At 38.6% G+C, this 27,058-nt stretch overlaps 1 protein-coding gene across 2 annotated transcripts in view; it reads left to right on the top strand.

Annotated features, from left to right (window-relative positions):
- LOC118019506 (ankyrin-3-like) overlaps positions 1-27,058 on the top strand; it is a 331,391-nt gene that overhangs the window by 246,373 nt on the left and 57,960 nt on the right. For both annotated transcript variants that reach the window (XM_035018759.1, XM_035018750.1), the window contains 3 exons: positions 7,027-7,133; positions 12,023-12,247; positions 15,026-15,180. In XM_035018759.1, the coding sequence (XP_034874650.1) occupies positions 7,027-7,133; positions 12,023-12,247; positions 15,026-15,180 (487 nt within the window). The remainder of the gene's footprint in view (positions 1-7,026; positions 7,134-12,022; positions 12,248-15,025; positions 15,181-27,058) is intronic.

Below are 27,058 nucleotides of genomic sequence, written 5' to 3'. Positions count from 1 at the left end.
ATGCAAAAATGGGGGTTCAGTGAGGGGTTTGACTTGTCACTCACTGGGCAGTGAAGTGATATAGCCGAAGTCAAACCCACCTCATGTATTCTTGGTCTAAGGGAACTGACACCACATGGGTTCCCCTGTCCTGGTCCTGTCCAGTTTGTGGCCAGGGGGTAACATTATCTTTGCAAGCCTTTCCTTTCATGGGCTCCTAGTCTGGTGCCATCAGCCAGCTGTTTCTCAAGTAAACCATGTTTACAGTTTTTTAGATAGATGCACTGGGTTTTGTATGTGATCTGATAGTATGCGGTCTACCTGGTGCTGTTGACCATAGCGCGTCAAGGCCACCAGCTAATCTACAGGACTGCCTTCCGCTGGCTCTCGGGGGCAGCAGAGCAGACAGAGAAGGACCTTCCCTGGTGTCATCCTGTACTGGGGTTTGACAGTTGGCAGCCTGGAGAAGTATCTAATGCTGAAGTTAGTTGGGTTGTTCTTTCTTTTCCTTGTGTATACACCTCTGGCCCCCTGCCTCTTTTCTTCTGTGCCCGGACATTTATTTCCAGACCTGGGCATTTGGGTGTGTCCTCTTGTAAAGCCAGTGTGTACTTGCTCTTCTCTTTCCTCTGATGAATAGGGCTAGTGAGAAACTATTTTTGGAAAGTATTAAGCTCATGGAGACAGTGATATCATCATTAGTCAGGCTTTGGACTCTATTGAATAATGTGCATTTTGATTTTAACAGGGTCCTTGACATCACTTCCAAGATGAAAAATGGTGTGCTTATTCTTCATATCATTTTTGATGTGGGCGTAAAAGGTCTTATTAAGTCAGAGTGAATTTTTCCTTAACACAGTGTCCCACGAGAGCTGCCCAGTGCAGGGTGTTGATTTTGTGTCATCCAATTTTTGAAGTTTCTCTCCGAACTTCAGTCTCCTCATCTGGGAAATGGGTATACTATGACTCCTAGTGGGACTAGGTGCTGAGGATTCAGAGAATAAATGACTGTAAAGGTCTAGGACAGTGCTCGACACAGCTGACACACAGGAAGTTTTGGTATTGCTCTTGTTAGCATAGGAATTTAAGCATTTTTGAATCAATAAGTGAGTCCTGCACATTTACAAGATGCGGTTTTGTAACCGAAGGGGCACCACTGGTTGGACATCCACCCGCTGTGTGCATAACTGTAAAGGTCCTGTGCTGGCACTGGAACAGTTTGTTTTTGCTGTGCTTTCCCCAAATTATCACATGTTAGCAAATGAGCGAATATAAATGAAAGTCCTTTGAAAAGCAGAAATGACTACACATAGAAAGAAACATTAATATGACTCCACACCAACACTGGCCTCAGTGCCGGATTTTTGATGTACATTTTTATTTAATCTCCACAGCAACCAGCCCTCAGTTTGCAAATGAAGAAACTAAGACTGAAAAAAGCTAAGAAACACACTTAGGATCATGAAGCCGGAAGCCATGTTGGGGCATCTCCAAAAGGGCTTTCAATAAAGAAAGATAAGGAAAGGTCAAAGACGGAATATTGCCTTTATTCCTGATGGAGGCCAGGTTGAGGGCTGGCTGAATGTCTGAGCCAACTAGGCCTGCTAACTGAACCCCTGAAATAGGCACATCCCCTCCCCAGTGGCCCACATCACCAACCCCCGGGGCAGGCATACCCTTCAAGGAAGTAAGCTTCGGGGACAAGAGGGGCATGTTCGCTCTCTGGGACCAAGCTCAAGCCCAAGAGAGTGAACGTTGGGTTTGAGCAAAGCCTTCCCAGCTCCCTTTCCCAGATCTACCGGCCAGCCTTCCCAGCTCCCTTTCCCAGATCTACGGGACAAATAAGTCATTCCACATCTCCAGGGCCAGAGTGAATATAAAGGGATAGGAAGAGGCTCGCAGTTATACAACTGAGTTGCCTTTCCAAAATGGAAAACTCATGAGTGGGAATGATATGTTCTCCATTAACAAGTTGCAAAGGCGAGTTTTAAATCTAAGGCTGTCAACTTATTCCATTAAACCCTGTGAACACCCCTCCTTGCTGTGGCAAGCTTAAGAGCCAATCTAGTTCATCTTTTTTAACCATCACCATAATGTGATATCCTGTTTATTGTTTTAAATGTCTAATTGTTCAGTAACCAAATAGAGGAAAAGCTTTTCACTGGTACCACAGTGCCATTCACAATAACATATCAGAACATTCTGGAATTCATATTGTTTATTAAAATAAATAAACAGGTGAAATTTGACATTTCAGTTTTAAATAAATGCTAATCGGTAGAAATAAGTATTAGGAGACAGGGAGCTAAGAAGTGAAGCTACAAATTCAGTCTCTTTCTATAAAAAATATAGGCTCTGTCAAATTGCCTTATTTTGTGTTTAGATGGATGCAGCACAGGAAGAGCAAGCTCTTTGTGTTTAGCTTATTAAAATTGGTAGGTCTCATTTATTGCTCATAAACCTAAGCAAACCTCTCTGGGAAAAAAAAAATTGGGACAACTATTGGGGTATACAGGTCGTCATTCTAACCAAGTGTATTTGTTCATTATACACTTGTTCATTTGTGTGATGACAAAGTTTCAGTGAGTGGCAGAGACTTTGGAGGGTAAAGGAGTCAGGAAGGACTGGCAGGGACTTGGAATCCAGGTGCTGGCACGCTCCCGCCTCCATAAATAGTACATGATGGCGGTGATACCTTCTTGCGTGGTATAATTCATTGTTTCAATAATTAATGTTGCCAGTGCATGTTGCTAAGAGTACCAAAGGTAAATAATTTACTGTAATTACCAAAGAGGAGCGGTATTACTTATTTATTAGAACTTTTTTTTTTTTTAATGGGTCCATTGTGAAAAGTGACCTCAGGGCCCCCAATGTAGGAATTATATATAGTTTGCTAAAAAATTAAAGTGAGCATCACCACCCACTTTATATTAACATTTGCCCTATTCTGAAGGTTAGTTGGTTGGGGTCTACAAAAGTCAGTAAAATTGGTAAATAAGGCCAGACTAACACCAACACATAATCTTTAGTTAATCCATGTAGAATCAGGGAACTTTTTAAACTGATGATGTGTTGCTCTTGTGGGGTTAGGACCTTACTATTGTGGCCTCTTACTCTTTTCCAGTTTGATTTCAAGGCCTTTTAAAAAATCTTTGTAATTCACAGTAAGTTTTTAAATTTATGTTTTATTATCAAAGTTACACAAATAAATAAGCCATGTCATTTTATAAGATGTACTCATTAGGAAAGAAGAAGAATCCCCATATACACCTTCAGCCTCCAATTTCTCCTCCCCAGAGACAACTGCTTAGAGTGCCTTTTGATCAATCTTGTAAGTGCTTCTGTGTCTCTAAATAATATGTATATGTGGCCTCTTGTTGGCTTTTGCCCATTTCAGGAATTATTTATTGACTTTCCAAAATGGAAGATGAAGTTTTTATTTTTTGAATACCTCTTCCTTCCCACCATGCATGCTTTCCATCCCCCCACTTTCCCAAAACAGTTGTGTTTTATTTTGGCTACACCAGTATTTAGTGCTTCTATTATTATACTTATGTAAATGTTACCCACAGATGTGAAGTGTATTATGACTACATTTGCTTTTGGGCACAATATTTTGCTTTCCCTAGAGTTTTTTTCATTTGCTTGGTGTTCTCTTTATGTATCCCTAGTCCACCCCCCAAACTCCAACCCAGTTGTGCCAATCTCCTCTAATATGTTCACACTCGTCAGGTGTTCTATAAATTTCATCTGCTTAATTCATCTCTCTTTGAGCTTTCTTACGTGTCAAGTTCCTTGCAGGCCCACTGCATGGATGTTCTCCTGGGTCTTCCTTCACTGTCACCATGAAAATTCCCTATGTTCTTATATTAGACCCTGTGTCTTCCCCCTTTCTTGGTTTAATCCTTCATTTTGATGGAGTACATCTTCCAATAGTTTCCTTACAGGGTTCATGAGAAATGTATTTTGGGGGGCGGTTTATATTTCTGAAAATATCTTAGTTTTATTTTCACACCTTTTTTTTTTGGCTGGTTTTAGAATTCTAGGTTGAAAATCATTTCCTCTTAGAACATTGAAGGAATTGCTCCATTGCCTTGAACTTCAGTTTTTGCTGTTAAAAGTCTGAGGGAAGTCTGCCATCTGTGATCATGTTTCCTCTCTTAATTTGTAGGCTCTTTCTTTGTCTCCAAGTTCTGAAACTTCATGATGATGTGCTATAGTGAATTTATATTCATAGCGCTGGTCACTCAAGTGGGTCCTTTTACTCTGGAGACTCAGGTCTTCTGCTCTAGGGAAGTTTCTTGAAGTATTTCTGATTTCTTCTCTATTTCACTATTTTCTCTTCCTGGAACTTTTTTTTTTTTTTCTTGAGAAAGGAAATGGATTTGAAATTCCTGAAATAATCCTCTGCTTTCTTGTGTGTTCTCCTATCCTCTGCATTTGAAAGTCTCCCCCAACCTCTAGATATTTTTTCAACTTCAATGCTCTGATATTTGTTATTTTCTATGAGTTATTTTTTCTCTGGGTTTTTTGTTTTGTTTTGGGTTTAGTATTTTATTGCTTTATAAGCGTAAGAAGATTCTCTGGACATCAGTGAAAATTTTTAAGCTTTCTTCTCCCTAAAATCCCTGTTTCTTCCAATTTTCTTTTGTTCTGTTTGCTTGTTTATTTTATTCCTCATATTAGGTACTTCTCAACTGTGCGGTGACTCTTGGCTGTTCGATCACCACTGAGCTCACTGGAAGCCCTCCACATGGTGGAGAGCTTGCCATCCATGATCTCTACTCAAGTAAAAAGCCAGGGACATTTTACTGGGAAATCACAATTCCCAGTGAATCCTAAGTCACTGGGAAATCCCGGAGAAGACTTACCAGTTTCTGCCTGGAGGCTCTGTCCCTGTCTGACTGGGGACCAGTAAAGGAAAGCTCTTCCCTCCTCAAAGGCAGCTTCTGTCCTACTCTTCTCCTCCCAGAGTCCAGTTACACGTGGGAAAACACGTAGTTTCCGTTCTTTTTCAAAATCCTTTCTTTTGGGGCGGCTGGATGGCTTAGTCGTTAAGCATCTGCCTTTGGCTCAGGTCATGATCCCAGAGTCCTGGGATCGAGCCCCACATCGAGCCCCCCATCGGGCTCCCTGCTCGGCAGGAAGCCTGCTTCTCCCTCTCCCACTCCCCCTGCTTGTGTTCCTTCTCTCGCTGTGTCTCTGTCAAATAAATAAATAAAACCTTTAAAAAACAAAACAAAAACAAAAATCCTTTCTTTTGTACATTTTTCCGTTTATACTTCCAATTTTCGAATCCTGTTTTCTGTCGTGTCTTGTCAAGAACTGACATTGTATTTACAAGTGAACAAATGCCCATTTGATTTCTTACATATATTCCAGGGCTCTGTTAAATCATCCACCTTTTAATTTCTTTCCTCCATTTTTTCCTCTATTTTCTTCAACATACTAATCATAGCTGTTGTGAAGTTCTTATTTGCTTACTTCAAAATGTAGGATGACCTGGGAATCTGTTTATGGTATCTCTTTTATTTTGTTTTTGTTCCTGTGCTCTGGCCATGCTTGGCAGTTTCTCTCTGCGTGCCGGACATGATATATAAAAAATTGTAGGCACGACACACCCGATGATGATGTAATTCTCCACAGAGCGTGCTCCCTGCCTCTGCTCGGCAGATAGAGTGCTGGCTGATTGTTTCCATGCAGTCAAGGTTTTGCTGCAATGAGGCAAAAACCGTTTGCAGCCCTGGTAAACTCAAACTACCTCGGGTTTGTCCCTGGCCTTTGTGAGGATCCTTATGTGAGAATCTTGCGTGACCCTGTCCCTTGACGAGTCCCAAACTCAATCTTTTCCTCATGAAACTGCCAAGAAGCACCACTGTGCCTTTTAGAGATTATCTAGTTAGGTTTTTAGCTGTCTGTTCTGCACAGCCCCAGAATTCAGCAAATGTTCTTCACAGAAATCTGTAGCCGCCCAAATCTCCACCAAAACCCCCTTGGTTTTTCTACTAACCCGTGGTGGCCTATAGGAGGTACAAAGCCCCAATTCTGTCTGCACGGATAATGGACGAAGGCACCCAAGTTAAAAATGGCAACAAAAAGTCCGCTCAACTCTTCAGGGTCTTCCCCTTCTCCGAGGGCAGCCCCTCAGCTCCTCCTGTGCCTCAGCTGTGCTCTGCTGCACTCCGAGCCCATTTCCGGAATTATCTGGTGGTTAGTAGGCTTCTGCTAGCTGCCCTGACCCACTTGGAAAAACAAAAGTCACCAAGATTTTTTTTTTTTCAGATACGGGAAAGAATTTTAAAATTGTAAGATGAATTTGGAGATGTGTTCAAGTCGTTAAAATCATGGTTAGCATTTCCACATCGAATGTACCTTTCGTTGATAGAACATCGTTCATTGGCGATTTGGAAAATATTGCTTTACTAATTTATGCAAATCTTCATATTGTTGATACCCGTTTCTTATCCAAAACGAATGTATTGCATTTGTTAATATCACCACTGAGCTCATCTCAGAGGTGGACATAAAGTTTCTGAAATTCTAATTTTTGCTTGAAAACTCAAATTTTATCATTAGCAACTACTGCCATCAGTTACTTTCCTTGAACTGACAGACTCACATTGTTCATTTTCAAGAAAATAATGTCAAAACCCAAGTCAAAATAATCATAGTTTTGCAATCAGTTGTATACTGTGTTTCATGGAAAAGTTGCTTTTCAGGTCACATCTCAAATGCCTTTCTTCAAGCCGATGATCATACTATAGTAATCAGCAGACGTGCTTTATGTCTACTTCCCATTTGAAATCTGTGATATTCCTTTTGCCGTGCCAGTTACTCAAGATGCTTTCTTAAAAGATTGTAATAATACAACATATCAATAAACTTTGGTTCCTATTCTTGAAACTTCAATAGAGACCTATAGACCTTTAGTACAAATTGTTTATTTTGACTATCTGGACTTACAGAGACATACAGGTGTATTTTGTAGATACAGAGAAACTGTGTCTTGTGTGGGTTGTTGATGGCATATATCATTTTATTTTGTAGCATCTAACATTCACGAGAGAATTTGACTCAGATTCTCTAAGACATTATAGCTGGGCTGCAGATACCTTGGACAATGTCAATCTTGTCTCAAGTCCTGTTCATTCTGGGTAAGTAATCTAAAAGTCACTTTTCTTTATCCTATTAAATGAACATTACATTTATTATTTGGAGTTATAAATTCATATCGACAAGCTTCATATGTATAAAATATTGGTCTTCTGAAGACTTCATTAGTGAGTATATGTGATGTATATTTGTAAGTCATTAGTCAATTTTTTTCCTGAGCAAAATGGTATATCTATTTTTTGTTGGAAAACACAGTGTTAGAAAGGAAAAGAATTAGAGCATTGGTGCATAAAAATTTCTTGCCTGTTCTGGTACTATTCCCAGGTCTTTAATTTTTCTTTTCAATTAAAAAAATTAAATCTAGCCATTTCCCTTAATTTTACTTTATTCAAATGAAATTTTATTTCTGAGTCCCTGATTTTCCTTTCTAATGAAAAATTAAATATGTAGGTATAACTGTTCATTTACCTCGCTGACTGCTTTTGTGCTTTGCTTTGAGCCTGAAATCTTCAGATCAAGTTTGGTACTTTCTGCATTCCTAAAATAAAATTATGATTAAGGTATTAAATTATAATTAGAAGAAGAGAAATTAATTTTAAAATGGAAAGAAAGGAATTCACTTTTAAAGAGTGAATGTACCAATGTGTGTACCCCAGGGGTGCAGTGGTAAAAACCACATGGGACAGGCTCCTTCCTGCTGTCCCACTGGTTGGCAGAATCTGGGGTAGGCGGTAGGAGGTCACCTGCTCCATCTGCGGAATTGATAATCAGCGTATATTTAGATGTGGGATTCTTCACCTGTAGGTAATTAAAACATGGGCTAATTGAATCCACACAAATGGAATGGAAATAATTGAGCTGATGAAAACATCCAGGTGTTTTCACCTCTGAAACCAACATTTTGGCCATAAATTAGTTGTGATCCAGGACAACGGTGGATTAGTTTACAATTAAATAAATGAACAATAATTAACATTTCTGAAATGCTGTATGTATTACATGAAGTATTTTCTGCTGCTTTTAATTAAAATAAACTGTAATAGCTAATGTTTACTTTTGTATGTGCCTGGCATTGTGTTAAATGTTTTACATGTATTATCTTACTTAATTTTTATTTGAACCTTGAAATGACACTGTGAGATAGGTTTTACTCATTATCCCCATTTTGTAGACAAAAAGTCAGACTCAGAGTAATGCTGCAGGTTATGTAAAGTATTCTTACAGAATTGGCTTGTAGCACGAAGAGCTGCAATTATCATTCAAATGGAAATAATTGACATGACAGGGCTTTATAAACTATAAATTACATGGTGGCCTTTGACTCATTAGCATTGCATTTCTTTAACTCAATCAGAACAATCTTTAATTATAGTAAATTAATTTTTAATTGCTTAAAATATTTACACCACTGATGTTAGATGTTTATGGGCCTAACATTGCAAAAGCAAAAAACAAAAAAACAAAAAACAGTTGAGAAGGAAAATATAAAATACTTGGGACACAGTGAACAGCATGTTCAAGAGTTCCTTGTATCAAGCTTGGTGAATTGTTGCCATGTTACAAAGACCTAGAACCAGCATCTTGTATTCTCTACATGGGAAAGAAAAGTACGAGGGTCTAATTTAGTCAACTCTTGTGCTTTGCTTCAAATGATAGTTTGAACTTCAAATGAGAAGTTGAGGGAGCACAGAATAATAAAATCAGAAGTAAACTTTCCCATACACTGGAGACAATGAAATATCTGAATACACAAATTCTCTCTCCTTCCTCTTGAATTTACTGAAGGCAGTAGGCACGTCCAGGAGAGCAAAAGTAATGGCAGTTAGCGTGGGCTTATTTGAAAAGGAAAATATAGACTCGGTAGACACTTGGAAATGATTCACTAATGCCACGTCTGTGGAATAGCTTCTGTAGCCACTTAAGGCGAATATTTTTCCAGGTTGTCCCACAAATGCCAAATGCCTTGGCTTCATTTTCTGATGGTTTTTATTTTTCCTTTGCTTATCATTGACATTTTCTGTTGCCTGCTTCTAATTATCTTACATTAATTTTTCCCATTTGCTTTCTAAATTATTTTGCAGCTATTCTTCTCCACTTCCTCAGTATGATTCAAGGTGATAACTGTGTCCTTTATGTGTACCACCCTTTTTTGTATTTTTAATTTATGTGAAGTTTTCCCACAGTTAGACGTGTCAATGTCTGTAGTGTATCAGCATTTGTCATCCCGCTATTCTTAAAACTAGAAACATTCATGTGTTAGTTTTAGGATCATTTGTAGTATTCCCGCTTTAGTTTAAATATTAATAAGATACAGCAAACATGATTAAACATCACCTTTTGATTTGTTTCTAATAAGTTATATTGCATGAAATTTTATTTTGCACAGAATATGTAACGGGTGAGTTTGGAAAACAAATCACTGTATTTCATGATGTTACTGAATAACAGGACCCTATCCTGCTTAACATGTATTCTCACCTTTCCTCAGTCTACTGGCTCTATCAAGTTGAAAACCTTAGAACAATAAATGATTGCTAATGACTACCAGCTAGCCACTGGGTGCTATGTGGAACCCAAAGAAAGAGCTTCTTCTAATTTGTCATTAAAATCTTCTAAGACTTGTTTTTTCCATATAGTTCTGATATTCTTTGTAGTTTGGGTATTTTTATATTGACATGGATAACCTTCTTATACGACCTTCAGACTGCTCAGCCACAAGTGTTTTTTATATATATCTTTTTCATATAGATGTATTTTTAGTATCAGTAACCTCGTCTGACCTAGGCAGTTCCTAAGCACCCTTAACACAAGAGTTTTTGTTCAGTTGGTCACTCAGTTAACATTTGTTATGTGCTTACTGTATTTGGGAACTGTGCTCAGCTGCGCAAGGCAAGCAGTGAGCAAGACAGGCCTGATCTGAATTACCATCTACGTTGTTGAGATCAGCTGTTTATTGCCAGCGCAAACATTGCCCTCCCTGTGTAAACACTCCAGTGTCCATTTGTACTAATACAACCAAATTTTCAAACCCGGAGTTTATTTTTTTGAAATTTTATTTAAGTGATCTCTACACCCAACGTGGGGCTCAAACTCATGACCTTGAGATCAAGAGCCAGATGCTCTACCAACTGAGCCAGCCAGGTGGCCCCCAGAGTTTATCCTGAATCATTTTTAATCCATTCTGTTGCTGTTGTTCCTGATCACGAGTTGATTTTCACTACTGAGTGCTGGGAAGGATCAGGTTTTGTCTTAGGCTTCTTTATAAAGTTGCCCTATTGTCTTCATTACTGAGTAAAGGTAGTTGTTAAGTATGTGTATATCTAAGATAATGTGGGCTCACCAGAGCACTTTCAGGAGCCTTGTTATCATTTAGCCCTGGAGGCAATTCATGTGGACACTTGCACAAGTGAACAAGTATCTTTGTCTTTGACGTGGGAGGTCTGTGTTTTGTTTTGTTTTTGAGGGGGTCAGTCTCTTCCCCTCTTACTTTGAATATTAGACTGGTTCCAGGCTCTCAAAGTAGGTCTAATGTTACCAAAAAAACGTAATCCCGAGGATAATGGCCAAATCCAAAATAAGCAGAAGGGTGTGAAGATGATTCCACCTAACTGATGACCAGAGTTGGTTCTGAACATCTGATTGGCTGAAAAATGAGCCCCATGCTATTGCCTTTCTCCACGGGGATGGCAGGTCAGTTTGCTTTGTGAAAAGGTTCCTCTTCCAAGGTCAAGAAGCATCATCTTAAGGAAAGCGTCCCCAGCTAGGACCTCCATGCAAAGTCCTAAAACCTGTTTGCAGGATGTTAGAACTGTATTTAGATAAACTATAGTAGAGGATTTTGATGGATGGAATTATTCCCTCCCCCCAATACTATAGGTATTCAGATAACTTTCTAATTACCAACATGTGGTGCTGTCCCAGTAATAAGCATAATTTCACATGTGAACATTGGAATGCAAAGGGACGTATGTTCTTCTGTCTGACGTGCACTCTTCCATAGGTCAGACTCATTGGTGTACGTTCACCGGAGTGCTTTTTAATACCAAAGATTCGAGGAGGACGCTCCATGAGCGTGTGATATGAATCAGGAATTGCAATATGCTATAACCCAGATACGATACTATTAATTTCCTTACATTTTCACATCTACATGCAGACAAATAATTTTTCTTCATTAGCTTTAATAGAAGGGCCAATGGCAGAATTATAGTATATAATTTAGAGACATTTTCTAAAAGTCTGTTCAGTTTTATATGGCTGTACAGATACTCAAGTGTAGGTTATTTTAAAGGGTTTTAATGCCAAATTTATACTGAAAAGATTAAATCCCTTTCCATCAAAATTGCCTGAGCAAAACTAGTCATCTGCTTTTATTCTTATATTCTGCTTTGTGGTAGTAAAAATTAGAGTATTCTGTATGATTAAGTATATATTTATTTTATGAGTTGTACATGTTAAGACATACTGTGGAGTTTCATCTGACTTGTCAGGGAGAGAGATTCCATAGTCAGCATCTGGCTAACACCATTTATAGTTAAAATGATGCTTGAATATAGCTGAAGTCATCCACAGAGACCACACAGAGCGGTCTGAGTTTGGGTTTTTACATGCATGACGGTCCTGTAAGAGCCAGTTTTTATGCCAGCTTTGAAACATTCACTGTTCCTCAATTTGAACATCTGACAAAGCAGTTGGCTTCTGTTAGGAGGCCAATGCCCCACCGAAAATAAGTTGTCTCGTCCCACTTTTTGCCCAGTTCACAAGTTGAATGCATGTTTGATGTCACTCCACTGTATTTACTTCCAATTTATTTTTAAAGAGAGGAAACGATAGCTACATTGTCTGTCGTTTTAAATCTTAACATCTCAAAACCTACTGTGAAGGTGGCGTGTTTCTCTCCTTGATTTGGCCTCCGATCTTCTCCCTACAGGTTTCTGGTTAGCTTTATGGTGGATGCAAGAGGCGGCTCCATGAGAGGGAGCCGTCACCACGGGATGAGAATCATCATCCCTCCACGCAAGTGCACGGCCCCCACCCGCATCACCTGCCGCTTGGTAAAGAGACATAAACTGGCCAACCCACCCCCCATGGTGGAAGGAGAGGGATTAGCCAGTAGGCTGGTAGAAATGGGTCCTGCAGGGGCACAATTTTTAGGGTAAGTTGTTTTGCCAATTTTTACCTTGGCCCTTGTATGATACACTTGATTTTCTTTACCCTTTTTAAGTCAAGTAGTTAACTATTAAAACTACTTAGTTGGACCATTTTGATCAAGTACACTTTTCGTGTAGTGTCAAAGGTCACAAAAGCTGTGTAATTCTCTGAAAAGCTAGTAGGCTGATACTTCCTTAACTCAGTTTGCTGGTCAAAGCTTTTACTAACCAAGAAGCATGTTCTCTGCTCAGTGAGTGCACGGAACCCCAGCGGCCCCTGTGGAAGTCAAGGCACCATTCTTAGGGAAAAATATAGATGGCGGAACTATCTCACCACGTTGAGTAAATGGCTACTATGGGTACATGTCTTTTTTAAAGATAATTTCTAGGGAAATAATCCATGGTGATATGGGACTTTGCAAAAAGGAAAAATGAATTCATTTTCTGAGGTGGCACTTGGGTGCAAATCAGGCAGGCTCTGTCGTGACGGACAGTTTGTTCACGATTTCCCCTTCTCGTTTCTCTTCCTGCTGCATGGATGTTATTCAGTAAACTGCATCTTCCTACCAATCCTCCCCCTGTAAATGAGGGCGAGAGCTTGGTTAGCCGAATCCTGCAGCTTGGGCCTCAAGGAACAAAATTTATTGGGTAGGATCTTTATAGACAAGATACAGAATGTCTACAATTCTTTTTTCCATTTTCAATTTTTTTCTGTCACACCCATGGTCTTCTTGTCTTAATTTTATTTTTATCTTTTCAGTTTTTAATGCTTTCAGTTGATGTGTGTCACTGAAAGACACAGAAATCATAGTGGCTTGACTTAACCGTAGCACTGCTACTTCTACCTTGTGCTTTCCGAGCATGTGGAATTCACTGCAAGCCTTCTGCTCCATAACTTTGTGCTTCTGTAAACCTTTCTTTAATTTGAAATGTTTCAACTGGTTACGATAGTTTTTAAGACGGACTGACGATCTAATTTTAACCCAGCGTAAAAGAAGGTATTTGCAGGCTTTGAATCAACATTTGCTGTAAATGATATATACGTGTATGAATATATATATGTGTGCATATATATATATGTACGTGTCTGGAGTTACAGTTTTTTAAAAGTACGTACTTATGCATACCAAGTAATCTTTATGGGCTTTGTGAAACAAAAGTCCTCAAGAAGTAAACTGAATTTGATAAATGTTGGGAATAAAAGATACTTAAAGCCAACTAGGCAGCAAATAGAATATTCTACTAAAGTTATTAAATTGTCTTGTTTTGTTTTGTTTAAGCTGAAATGTGTTGGTATTTGTTGTTTGTTTGCTTGTCTGTCTGACTGGTGGATTTGCCTTGGCAGTCTGCATGAAGACACCTGTTATGAAAAGTTATGCTTGGCTTTCACCTTCGTCAAAGGCCCTGGTTCATACCTTCTCTCCAGTATTGTTGAATGTCCTACACAAAGCCACATTCCTTAAATATTTACAGAGACAGTATCTGATACATTAACCTGCAAAGATTGTATCTAGTTCTCAAAAAAAAAAAAAAAATTAATGTCAAATCAGATGTGGTTAAAACTATGGTAAATATCTTAACTCTTGAAAATATTAACACGCTTAGGAATACTTGATTTTGTTTCTACCTATCAAAAAATAAAGGCACTATAAAAAATTTTAAATCCTTAATTTGAATTAATTCTAATTATTTTGCCAAAAGAAAAATTGTATTTATCATCCCATTTTTAAGTGAATGCTTTTGTAATAAATGAGACGCTCATATGTACTTGTTTTATTGGATCATTGCAATGACTCTCGCTTTTTCTGCTCTTACCTATTTAAACCTGTGTCTCCTGTTATCACATGTACATAAACACATAGGTTAAGAGGTGAGGTTACATACAACCTCTGTAGGAGAATAATGATACTGTCTACTTAAATGTCATAAAATAAAGCTGCACAATCCAACTACATAAACTGTGTGTGATTGTGGTCTGCTTACTTCCATCCATCTTTTTTAGCATTTACCCTATTTTAAAAGTTAACAAAATTACTCCTGTGCCTGATTGGCTGTCTTCAATTTGCAGCCATCCATTCACATTCTTTGGCAAAAGGACACTGTCAAAAAAGTAAGGTATCGCTGTATTACGATTCCAAACCAGCAAGGACTTTCCAGAAGTCTAAATCTTCCTGTGCAGGTTATGCTGGAGTTAGGAAGTTAAGTTGCCCACTACCACTTCACAAATTAAAAATGAGAGAAACTGCCTTAACTGTGTAGGCCATAAAATTCAAAGAAAGTCCCTGTTGGAAGGAGTGAATTGTTACGTCGCTCGTTTGCTTGCTAAGGAACAAACACCTGTGACCTTTCAAAGTAGGACATCCGCAGGATTTCTTTTTCAAAGAAATGACTGTGTCCTTTTAAATCATTAGCTTTTTTGTATAATATAATACAGCTATCGTGTTTTTAAAAATGGACCGACTTTCTTATGGTCGCTTTTAATAACTTTCAATTCCTTGATTCAAAAATCCTGTTTATATGTGCTGAATATTTTCCACTTATTAAATCAAAATGCCTAACATGCAGTAGGCCCTTATGAATTGTTCGCGAATGAATGAATGATGGCATGTTTTCAGGCTTCTGACATATTTAATTAGCAAATGATTCTGCAGCTTTGAAGTCATTCCCAACCTTAGTGGCACCTCTGATTTTCAAATGAATACTGTTAATGAAATTGTTTTTGAAAGTATGATATTAGAAATATATTTCATTTGATAGCAAGATAATGTGGATTTTTTTTCCAGCCCTGTCATAGTGGAAATCCCTCACTTTGGGTCTATGCGAGGAAAAGAGAGAGAACTCATTGTTCTTCGAAGTGAAAATGGTGAGACGTGGAAGGAGCATCAGTTTGACAGTAAAAATGAAGATTTAACCGAACTGCTTAATGGCATGGACGAAGGTAATTACGATGACTCCTTGTCTCTGGAAATGTCGGCAGGTCGAAATCAAAGGCCTGGCCGCACTGAAGTTCACGCTTCTTGAATGCCCCGCGTTTGTATTCTGAGCTGGGAGTCCGGGTCCCCGGTATTTACTGCTGCTTTCTGAATCTCAGGCAGGAAGTCCTTTTAATCCGACAGACTTTTTTTCTCACAATATTAATGTACAAATATTACATTGATGATCCTTTCGGCCTTTAGTCAAATATATTCATCTTTCCAAAACCCAAGGGAGTCTTCTAAGTGCAAGATGTGTAGATAGGGTGAATAATAATGGAAGGTATGCAAAGCATGCAGAACATTTTTAAGGAAATACGTTCACATTTTATTTTTGGAATTATTTCCGGATCCTTTCCTGTATCTCCGTTTTGTCTCCGATTATTTCAACATTCTTTGTGAATTTTTAATTTCCGTTGAAAAAAAATAAGTTGCAGCCTAGTAATTGGAGTCTGTGTCGTATTCTGTGACCTAGTAAGGCCACGTGGCTGAGCATGTCATGCTCATCGGAGCATGTCACCTCCCTCGGTCGTCTGACCCTCAGAACCAAGGAGGTTTTTTGACTAGACGTTGGGAATAGACTTGTTTTGAGACTAGGTACTGGATGCAGAGGTTTCCTTTAAAAAATAAAAAACAATCAGAGACCAAGTTCAGCACAGAATGAATCTTTATACTGACTTCCTAATCACTACAAATTCAGCAATTGTTCTAAAGAACAGCTTTATTAGAGATATAATTCACATACCATAAAATTCACTGTCTTAGCATTTAATTCACTGGCTTTTGGAATGCATCCAGCATAGTCTTCTGGTTTCAAAGGGAAGACAAAGGAGCTAGACCAACTCGGGTGTTTGAGAGATGACCGTGGGTGAATTCTTTGGTCCCTGTGAGCCTCTTTTATTTCTGTAAAACAGAGATCACCTTCCTTCCTTCATAGGGTTGTGACTGGGAAAAAATAATTCTGTGAAGAACTTGTGAAATACAGCCTTTGACACACAGTAAGCCCTCAATAAATATCAGCTGTTGTCATTATTCACTCTAGAGAAAATAATGTCCTGCTGAAGGTTCTGTATAAGACACAGTTAATCACAGCCAACCAAGAATTTAAAGATGTTTTTACAGCAGGGTAGAAGGAAACTAATAATTGCTGAGTTTCTACCATTCATGAGGCAGTGATAAATTCCTTTCTATATGAAAATTTAAAACAAAAGTATAGTACTGTAAAGTAGGTAATTTTAATCATACTTTATAGATGAGGGAACTGAAGTTCAGACCAGTCAAGTCGCTTACTAAGGTTACCCAAACTAAGAAGCAGCGCTGATGTTGAAATCTTGTTCTATCTTGTTTTCAAAGACTTAACCATATCCCACTGATTTTAGAAATGTGTGCCCCGTGGAGAAGAAAATAAACTTAAAGAGGAAAATTCCTACAAACCCCTAGATTTAAGGTCCAGAAGAATAGTCATCTTAAATGGGTATCATTAAATGTTTATATATGATACTGATATTTATACCATATGCCATCTATAACTTCAGATGATTTCTAATAGACATGCAGTGGTAATTAAGAGTTCTAATTTTTATTACCTTATTTTAAAGCATGAAATGTAGTCATTCTCTTATAAGGAAATTGATAAGAAAACATAATTAAAAGTTTTAAAAAGAATACATCCTAAGAGAATGAATTGAATTAGCATTTTTTTTTAAGATTTTTTTTTTTTTTTTTTTTTTATCTGAGAGAGAGAATGGGAGACAGACAGAGAGCATGAGAGGGGGAGGATCAGAGGGAGAAGCAGACTCCCTGCTGAGCAGGGAGTCCGATGTGGGACTCGATCCTGGGACTCCAGGATCATGACCTGAGCCGAAGGCAGTTGCTTAACCAACTGAGCCACTCAGGCCCCCCTTGAATTAGCATTTTGAAAATAGTAAAAGAATATAGATGATGCAGGATTTAAAAATGGAGAGAAGAAGAGAAGTGGGTTTTCCAGAGAGGATAGTTATTTTGATTAAGGACAAAAGAGTATATAAATATTTTCATATTTCTAGTGTTGTTTTTTTTAAGATTTTACTTTATTTATTTATTTATTTATAGAGAGAGGGGGAGAGAGAGAACATGAGCAGGGGGAGGGCAGAAGGAGAGGGATAGAGAGACTCTCAAGCAGACTCCCTCCTGAGTGTGGAGCCTGATGCAGGCCTCAATCCCATGACCCTGAGACCATGACCTGGGCTGAAATCAAGAGTTGGTTGCTCAACAGACTGAACCACCCATGTGCCCCCCATGTTTCTAGTGTTTCTTAAATGCCAACGTAGTAGGTTACTAGTTATTGAAATGTAGCCTCTACTACAGAATGATTTTCTTTTTTTTCTTTTTAATGGATAGCTACCTTAATACTGTACTTCCTGAGGGCAGGGTACGTGTCTTAATCACCTTTGAATGTATCAGGCGCAGCACTGATTTAGGTTTCCCCCTACTGCTGGTGAGGGGCAGGAAGAGGAACCTCCTTAAAATTACGTAGCTCTCTGGAGGAAAAGTTCTCATTCGTCTATTTCCTCTACTCCAAATGTCATTAATGTTAATCTCCGGGAGGAAAAAATTAACGAGGAGCATTTACTTTGAGGAAAGTTCTGGGAAGGGAACAATATTCTAGGAAGAATACTGAACATTCTAAAACAGTGCTGTCCAGTAGAACTTTATATGATGATGGAAATGCTCACTATGCATGCTGTCCAACAGTAATCACTAGTCACATGTGATTTTGGAGTACCTGAAATGTGACTAGTGCAGCTGAGGAAGGTAATTTTTAATTTTGTTTCGGTAATTTCAGATAGCCACACATGGCCACTTGCTACCTTGTTGGACACTGTAATTCTAGCAAAAACACTGAGTATTCTGATATGTTCTCCTTCGTTTTTGAGTATAGATTATAGTATGTCCTAACAATCGCAAGTAGAATTTTTTTTATTTCTTAAGGTTTATTTATGGAATGGACTTCCATGATTTCATGCTGATTTGCATTCATTTTGTTTTTAATAAACCAATTTTCATATAGGAATTAGTCCTATTTTTGCTTAGACAAATGATGCCCCCAGTGCTGCTATACTCAGGGCATCTGTCACATGTTTTAAAGAAATGATGATATAGCCCTCTGTGTTATCTTGGAAATAGTAGAAAGAGTTTCTTTGCCACATTCTTATTTATTTTTTTAAAGATTTTATTTATTTATTTGAGAGAGAGAGAGCACAAGCGGTGGGGAGGGGCAGAGAAGGAGAAGCAGATGCCCCACCAAACAGGGAGCCTGACACGAGACTCAATCCCAGGACCCCAGGATCATGACCTGAGCCAAAGGCAGACGCTTAACCAACTGAACCACCCAGGTGCCCCATAAATGTCTCCTTTTTAACCCTCTTCCATATGCTACTTTTATACCAGTCCTATTGTACCTTATTCCCTGAAAATCTTAAAACCCAAATATTTAAAAATCATCTTAGCCAATATTTTGATAACTGATTTTGACTAAACAACACAATCATAAAGATTAGATTATGGTTCTATAGTATTTCAGAACTTGCAAAGCCTTTCCAAATGCACAATTTAGTAGTTAGAATTTAGGAGTTAGAATAATTCAGTAGTCAGAATAACTTCAGGGAAAGACAGGTTCAAGGAGGAGGAGAATTTTCCCAGTGTAATTGATGGTTAGGGTCAGATCTGTGGACATCACATAGACTGGAATTCCCATCCTGACCCATCACTTACTAGCTGTGCAATCCCAACCAAGCTTTAGTTTCAGTCTGTAAAGTGAGGATACCTCACAGAGAACTAAGGGGGAACTGACAAGCTAAAAATGTGAAGTTCTTCACCCAAGGTCCAATACATGAGAACCACTCAATCAATGTTAGGATTCATCACTGCTGCCATCCATGTACAGTTGTTCAGGAGAGCAGGTCAGGGCTAAAATCTTGACTCTTCCACTTGCCAAACCATCTGTTCTGACACTGGCTGCAGGACAAAGGGGCACTCTTACCTACTGTTCCCAGGTCACTGACCCGCAGGGTGGTGTCTGCCCCCTCTTCCAGATCACACAAGGCTAGTTCAAGCCCTCGTCCTGGTTGATACCTCCGCCTCACCACCACCCAGTCAGGAAATAGTAAAAAGATCTAGCTCTAGACTTCTAAAATCCAGACTTCTGACTCCAAATTTAGCTGTTTTTCTATTATACTCCTTCGCCTTTCTATGTTCTCAAATGAAGGATGCCTATGAAAGTGTTTTGTGTGGAATAAAAATGTTACGTAAATGTTAGCTGCTATTTAAAATGTCCATGACTCATCAAGGTACCATCTTAGTTCTTGTGTGACTCAAAAGGATATGATATGTATTCAGGAAAAAACTGTCATTGCAGAATACAGTGGAATTAAGATTTTTTTTCTGCCGCTAGTGAGCCCACAGACAAAAGCATATCGATGGTTACGCCAATGAAGCAGGTGTGTTAGCAAAGCTCTCTTGAAGTAAGAGGCTAGAATGACAGAGGACAGGTGGTCTGGGTGTGAAGAACCTGCTGGTACCGCTAGGATACCACGTGGCAGGAGCAACTTTTCTCTTTGGCAGCAGACATAGGTCTTGTTCAAGCACTTGTCACGTCTCTGCTGAGAAAAAGATACTGCAAAACATATTCATTCTGCTGCCCCCAAAAACATCATCTTTAAAGTGCACCAAGTTGAATCCACTTCGTACGTTTGTTTAAAACCTTTAGTTTGGGGCGCCTGGGTGGCTCAGTCTTAAGCGTCTGCCTTTGGCTCAGGTCATGATCCCGGGGTCCTGGGATCGCGCCCCTCATCGGGCTCCCTGCTCAGCGGGAAGCCTGCTTCTCCCTCTCCCACTCCCCCTGCTTATGTTCCCTCTAAATAAATAAAATCTTAAAAAAAATAAAAAATAAAACCTTTAGTTAATCACACTCACAGAGTTTGGTTAAAGATGTTTAAAATTGTGCCTCCGAAGTCAAACCCCAAGGGGTGTTTTGTAGTTTGTGGTTTTGCTGGAACTGGCAATATTTACTCACAGAAGAATCCTTCCTCCTCGGAGGTCTTAGAATTGCCGAGCTCGAGAAATGCTCCTGTCCTGCACCGTCGCTGTGCTCGCTACTAGCTTCGTGTGGCTCAGAGCACGTGGAACTCTGCACTGAGATGTGCTGTGAGTGGAAAACACAGCAGACATACAAAGTACCCCCCACCCCACAAATCTATATCTCATTAATAATTTTTACATCGGTTACCTGTTGAAGTGGTAATATTTGGGATATGCTGGGCTAAATAAAAGATAGTGTTAAAATTAATTTTCCCTCTTCCTTTTTATTTTTCCAGTGTGGCTATAAGGACATTTAAAATTACAAATGTGACTTGCATTATACTTCTTTCAGACAGTGCTCCTCTGGACAGTGTGTGGACTCGTGTAGCCGCATTTATTAGGTTTTAAAATCAAAATCATTGCTTCCTAAGCATCACAAGAATGCTTTGAGGATATAGGGATTATGCTATTCTTTTAAAAATCCCAACCACTGTATTGGAACCAAGTGAGGCTGAAGGTCCCCCAAACAATGCTACAAGGCCAGGAACGCGTTTCCTCGCTGTTGTCATTGCTTCACTTTCCCATGAGACCGAGTGAAAGTTTATAATAATACATTTTAGATGAAATAATTATGCTATTTCTTTTTGTAAATTGAAGCAAGAAAGAGAAATTGATTACCTATAATGTTACATCACAGAAAACAAATTTTCCATAATTTATTATCTTAACTGTATCAAGAGTAACTACAGAAGCAGACTTCTCAGTTAAAAATTGCTACTTTGGTTCATCAGTTGAACTTGTTTTTAATTTATCAGCCATGAGACAGAGTAACCTTAAAGCGTCAAGTTCCATTGTAGCAACAGCTGAGCCCTGAGAAGTGAAGTACGTACTTTTATGTTGTACACAGCACCATCTGTTGGACAGATCTGTTAACAAATTTGAAAAATTCTGGAGGAAAAAGTAAAAATTGAACTTAACCAAATCAAGATTGTGTTAGGATGGGGGAAAAAAGTGCATACCAAATACTGTCAGTTAAACCATCACAAAATACTGACTTTCTATCTGTGGCCCTAAAACTCATTTTAAATCAGTTGCATGACACCTACCACATTGCAAAAGGAAAGGAACCTATACTAGCCCAGTCCCCCACACCAACTGCCGGGAGATGAGAATGGGACCAAAGCAAATGCACATTAATAATGCCGGTTTTACATATGCCGATGTATGTGAATTTTCCAGCATTTACATGTCCTTATGAGACATTAGCGGATCAGAACAATGACATCAGACACCCTGACCCACATGTCAGACGGAACGGGGCTCTTAGCCCTTTGAGGACAGGGAAGCAAGTCTGAGAAACCAGGTGTAAGCTTTATTACCTTTAGCGTGGGTGTGGATAGAGGCCGGTATGCCAGACACAGCAAATCTAGGCCCCTTGGAGTTCAGTGTGTTTCTGTATCTGCTGGACATGCTGTGTTACTGATGTATGGTGTTCGGCTTTAAAACATTATATATGATCCTGGTTTTGAACATGGAATTATATTGTTTGTCTTTTGCCTGGATGTAGTAGCAATGGTTTAAAAAAAGGTTGAAGAAAGTGACCTAATGGAGCTAATTGCCTGAAAGCCATGCTTTTTTATGTACATAAGTGGAAAAGTAAGCAAATATGGAAGAACGTTTTCCTGGAAAAAAACCATAGAGAAGCAGGTGCAAAGAATGTGAGGTTTCTGCAATCCTGGAGAAAAACCTTAGAATGATTGTTCTGACATGACCAAACATCCGCTTCCTGACTTCTCTTCCAGAAAGCCTTCCCTAAACCCCAGAGTAAGTTAGGTCCACCTGGTAAATATGGCCACGACACCTGGCCTGTCTTCTTCTGTAACAAGCAGCTTTGAACTTTAGTGTCTTCCTTGATGTACTGGGAAGTCCCTGTGGACAGGGACCGGCTCTGACTTGTTGACAGCCATATGCCCAGTGCATGGAACAGCTCTTGGCGCAGGACTGTCATCTTCCCATGTTGAATGAATGGAAACATGAATGCTTTGTATCCAGGCGTCTGTCCCCACTTTTGACGATACATTTCCTTAATAATTCAGAGACCCATACCCTAGAGAGAAAGCAACTTTCTAAAGGAAGGGATGCCACAACCAAATGAGGAGAGGAGGTTTGGGTGGCAGGGCAAGGGCAAATAATGATTAGAAATTCATTTAAAAATACTTTTAAGAAATATGATTGTCAGGAATTATATGGATTGCTAAAACTGGAGGGGAAAACAAATAGATACATCATTGTTTCTAGACATTCTTCATCATTAGCACTTTTAATACATTGTACAAATCTGAGTATCAAAGAAGATCCTTACCTTGCATAAAGATGTAAAATAATGCTGAACCAGACAAACATAAGGCAGATGCCAGAACTGAGTAAGAATATAAGTTAAATTACTAAAATTGTAGGGGCGCCTGGGTGGCTCAGTCAGTTGAGCGTCTGGCTCTTGGTTTTGGCTCAGGTCATGCATGATCTCAGGGTCCTGGGATTGAGCCCCATGCACGTGCGTGCACAGCTCAGAGTCCACTTGGGAGTCTCTTTCTCCTTTTCCCTCTGCCCCTCCCCCTGCTCTCTGTCTCCCTGTCTCTCTCTCTCTTTCTCTCTCTCAAATAAATAAATTATATCTTTTTTTAAAAATTACTAAAATTGTAGATGTGCATGGGACCTCTCTCCACTCTCTGCAACTTCCATGAATCTATAATTATTTCAAAAGTTAAGCAAAATTGAAAGGTTTCTATTATGTTTACATTGAGAAAGAAGAGTCAATTGTATCACCTGGTTTTGGGGTTTTTTCCCTGCAACATCTTGGACAGGCTTGTTAACAAAATTTGCATATTCAGATGAAGCTGAACTTGAATTCCAAGGAGATGAATGTCTACAATTTTCTGAAATATTTGAGTAAATATATTACAAGTGTTCTACTGTTCCACACATTCTATAGCCAGAGTTGAATGATATAGACTGTCTTTTATTTCCTTCATTTCTCCCAATTTATCTATAAATTCTTATATTTAATTTTCTGTACTTGGTGAAACTTTCTTTTGAAAAATGAAAAATGAAATTAAAATGATAGCGATTAAGATTTATACACTGTAGAGATACAGAGTGTCATGTGGGTTTTTTGTGTGTGTTTTGTTTTGTTTTGTTTTGTTTTGTTTAATCCAACCTTGGATCTGCCATGGAGTGGTTTTCTGGTTCTCCTCTATTCCAAATCTGTGTTACCTTGGAAAGGATATATAACATAAATTAGTATATGAACAGAACTGTGCTGGTGGTTTTCTATCATTTGTCTACCTCAGAGGGAACTTTTCTTGTCCTGACCTTAGAAACAAGGAACTTATGTTCAGAGGTCAGGAACTTGTCCAAAGTCCAGGCTCACTGGTTGAGGGTTGGATTTGAACCCAAGGCACCTGTCTCCACTGACTTCCCACAGACGCATACTGACTAGCTTGCCCAATTTTAATATTCTAGGACTCCACTTTCCCCCGCCCCTAATATCAAATAGTCCCCTTTAGAGAAACAAGTTGAGCAGAATATTCACCTGACTAGATATTGAACTGTAGTTATAGAAATTATCCTTTGCGAAGACTTGAGTTTGTATTCCTTCTATAGACTATTCACACTCAAACCTGACCTTCACACTCATAAACAGTCTTCAGAAAACAAATTTGGTCTAGGAGAAAGAACCATGGTCCCATTTGAGCACGTTATTGAGACATTTAATCATGTGCGGGTAGGAGTGAGGCAAAACTAATCAAGGATGATCATTTGAAAGCTTTGAGATTAATTTAGTGGGAACCTGATTTCAATCCTGTTATTTATGCTTCAATGTATTATGATCTTCTTAACCATTTATATTTGCAAAGCATTTTTTGATTCTTACTGCTCTGTTGCAAAATCTCAGTTACAGAGAGAGCTGTCCCACTTTTTGCAAATAAAGAAACCAAATGAGTTACAAGGTGCTTAAGAAATTTATCATTAATTAGTGAGGTAAGAAAGCTGTAGAACATTAGCTTCCATTTCTTGCACAGCAGAAAACGCCACTGTAATCAGGGCTTTCTGCTCATAGAGTGGGCCAGTAAGAAACTGTCACCTCCTGGACCAGGGTATCTGCGTATCTGTCCATTACTCATCCACTTATCAACCACCACCCCTGTGCCAGCTAGTCTGCAAAGACACTGTGTTAAATAGTGGGTGAAGTTCATGTCTGTGTGACCTCATCCCTTCTCCCCCACCCTCTTCGTAGACCTGGCTTCTAAGCTCTAAAGTGACTCTGGGCAAGTCACTTCCTCTCTTTGAACTTTAGACACCCTCTTTACCAAATGCTCTGTGGGCCAAATAGTAACTCACCTGCCACAAAGTAGACATTCAGTAAGTATAAATTTTAATATTCCGCCTGACCAAAACTACCTGTTTCAGAATGCACCTCTTTGTTTTCCCTTTAATCTTATCTTTTTGTGAAAACTTTATTAGTAACAGATTAAACAGACAGAGGGGGATTCAGGGTCCTTTCATAGTCTATGGCATTATAAACTACCCCAGGTAAGAAGCTCTCTATTTTTATGTCATTTTCTCCTTTAATTCTATAGCTACAGAGTGGTTTAGTAGATTCTTTTAAAAAGCAAACCCATTTAAAACTAATGGACATTATTGCCCCATAAGCTTCTCTTCTCATATTGAACCATCCTTAAGATGTTTCTCATAGGATCCTCTCGTCATGTTTTTAATAATTTGGGTTCTGAGTTTTTAAGGACGGATAACGGGTGAAAGTCTCCTAAGACTTTGCTTCCCACACATACCAAGTCATAAAATCGCCTAAATTGAGTGTGAAAGGTAGGTGCCATCCCTGGCCTACCAAGTCAGAATCTCCACAAGAGAAGCCTAGAAACCTGTGCCTTTAATAGATATCGCTGGTGTTGCTTATGATCTAGCCAGTTGGGGCCACACACAAGCTGGGTTCCCTTTGGGTATGAATAGGACACAGTCATCATATTTGTAGATTATTTTGTTGGGTTTATCTATGTAAAGGGTGGGAGCAAAGCAAAGATTCTTGGTAATATATTCCTGCTTCTCTAAGTAATAGACCATTTTAAAATCTGAATACAAATACAGTCCTGGAAAGAATATTGGCATTGTTCATTTTTACCTTATCAGGCTATTTGCCTGGAAATCTGACTTTTCTGACATACCTTTGTAGTTTGCAACACAGAACTTCCAGAAGAGTTTTATATTCTTGTAAGTTTTTGACACCCTTTGGGTAAAATCCATTAAGTCAACAGTAATTTCTCTTATAAACACATGGACATAATAAAATTTACTGTGGATTAAAAAGTAGGAAGACAAGAGCCACTTTCCACATACAATTAAAAAAAAACTATTAAAAGAACAAACAATAACCAGTCTCTACTACTATATATATTTTAAAGCAAGATTTGAAGAATTATGTAGTTCTTTGGTACGAAAAATGTCTCATTATTTCCCAATGAGGGCTTTGTTCAGTGGATACTAGTCGAATACCTGCAATGTGCCAGGCCTCAGTATCAGACATCATTTAGCTTAGTGTAACTTAACTGTGGGTACTTCACATTTTATGAAAAGAAAATCTGATTTGAATACACATTAGTAGATTATCAAAATTATAAATAGAATAAAAAGGCTCATGATAAGGTGTTCATGATGGGGAATGTGGCCATGAGTCAGGGCTTCCCAATAGCTGAGTTTGGAGAGCCTTCAGCCCTCCTGCAGGCTCCCCTAGTTAGCTGGGTCATTAGTTACCTGAAACAGTCAGCTAAGATCATTTCATGACTGTGTTTCAGTTTCCTTTGTTTAAAGCAAGAAATAGAGAAAAAATTTGAGTTGAATCTACATTAAAATATTAATAATCTGCCTATATCATTTATTATATATATATCATATTATTAAATACTGGTATTAGTATTATTACCCATGTAATAATACACAAGTGTACAGTCATTATAATTTTCCTCTTCTCTTCCCCCCTCCCCTAATTTTAATGTAAATTATAGGAATTTATACATAGACATGTAATGATGTGATTAGTTGATTGTGATCACATTTTTTGCGACTTTTCCATTTAATATGGCTTGGAGATTTACATATTAAAATGTATACTTCTACCCCATTCTTTTTAATACTGCACAGTATTCCATAGTATGAATATATCATAATTTATTTAACCTTTGTCCTATATGATGAGCAATAAGATCTTGTGATAGATTTTCAAGTCATAAGAATTCCCTGGTAATCTTACTGCCTGGCTTTCACTTCGTGCTCTTGCCTCTCACATTTACCTACTGTCTCCATCATTTATTGTCTTACTTATGCAGCTATCCCAGTTCGTAATTGCCTCGCCTTCCACTGTAGCTCCTAAAGAGATTATGCTTCTTCTGATAAACCGATACTTAAGTACTTTTTGTAGTTTTTACATTTGTATTGACTTTTATTCTCAGAAAAAAAGTTAAAAATAAGTATACATAGAAACAGAATATAACCTGGTCCATTTCATCATGCAGAGGCCTGGGAATCTGAATAATTCAAGAAGGCAACATGGGTATGATACTGTTTAAAATATCGTGCTTGGGGATTCCAGTGTCCTAAATTCACACAGTAGTTGTTTCTTTGGATTGAGGCTTATCTTTAAAATGCCTGTTAATAAAATACCTGTTAAAAGGGGCTTCTGGGTGGGTCAGTTGGTTGAGTGTCTGACTCTTGGTTTCC

Source organism: Mirounga leonina, unplaced genomic scaffold (genome assembly GCF_011800145.1).
Source record: "Mirounga leonina isolate KUSES-001 unplaced genomic scaffold, KU_Mleo_1.0 Mir_108, whole genome shotgun sequence".
NCBI classification, from domain to species: domain Eukaryota; kingdom Metazoa; phylum Chordata; class Mammalia; order Carnivora; family Phocidae; genus Mirounga; species Mirounga leonina.
Note: the sequence above shows the minus strand (reverse complement) of the source record. Positions and strands in the feature narration are given on the sequence as shown.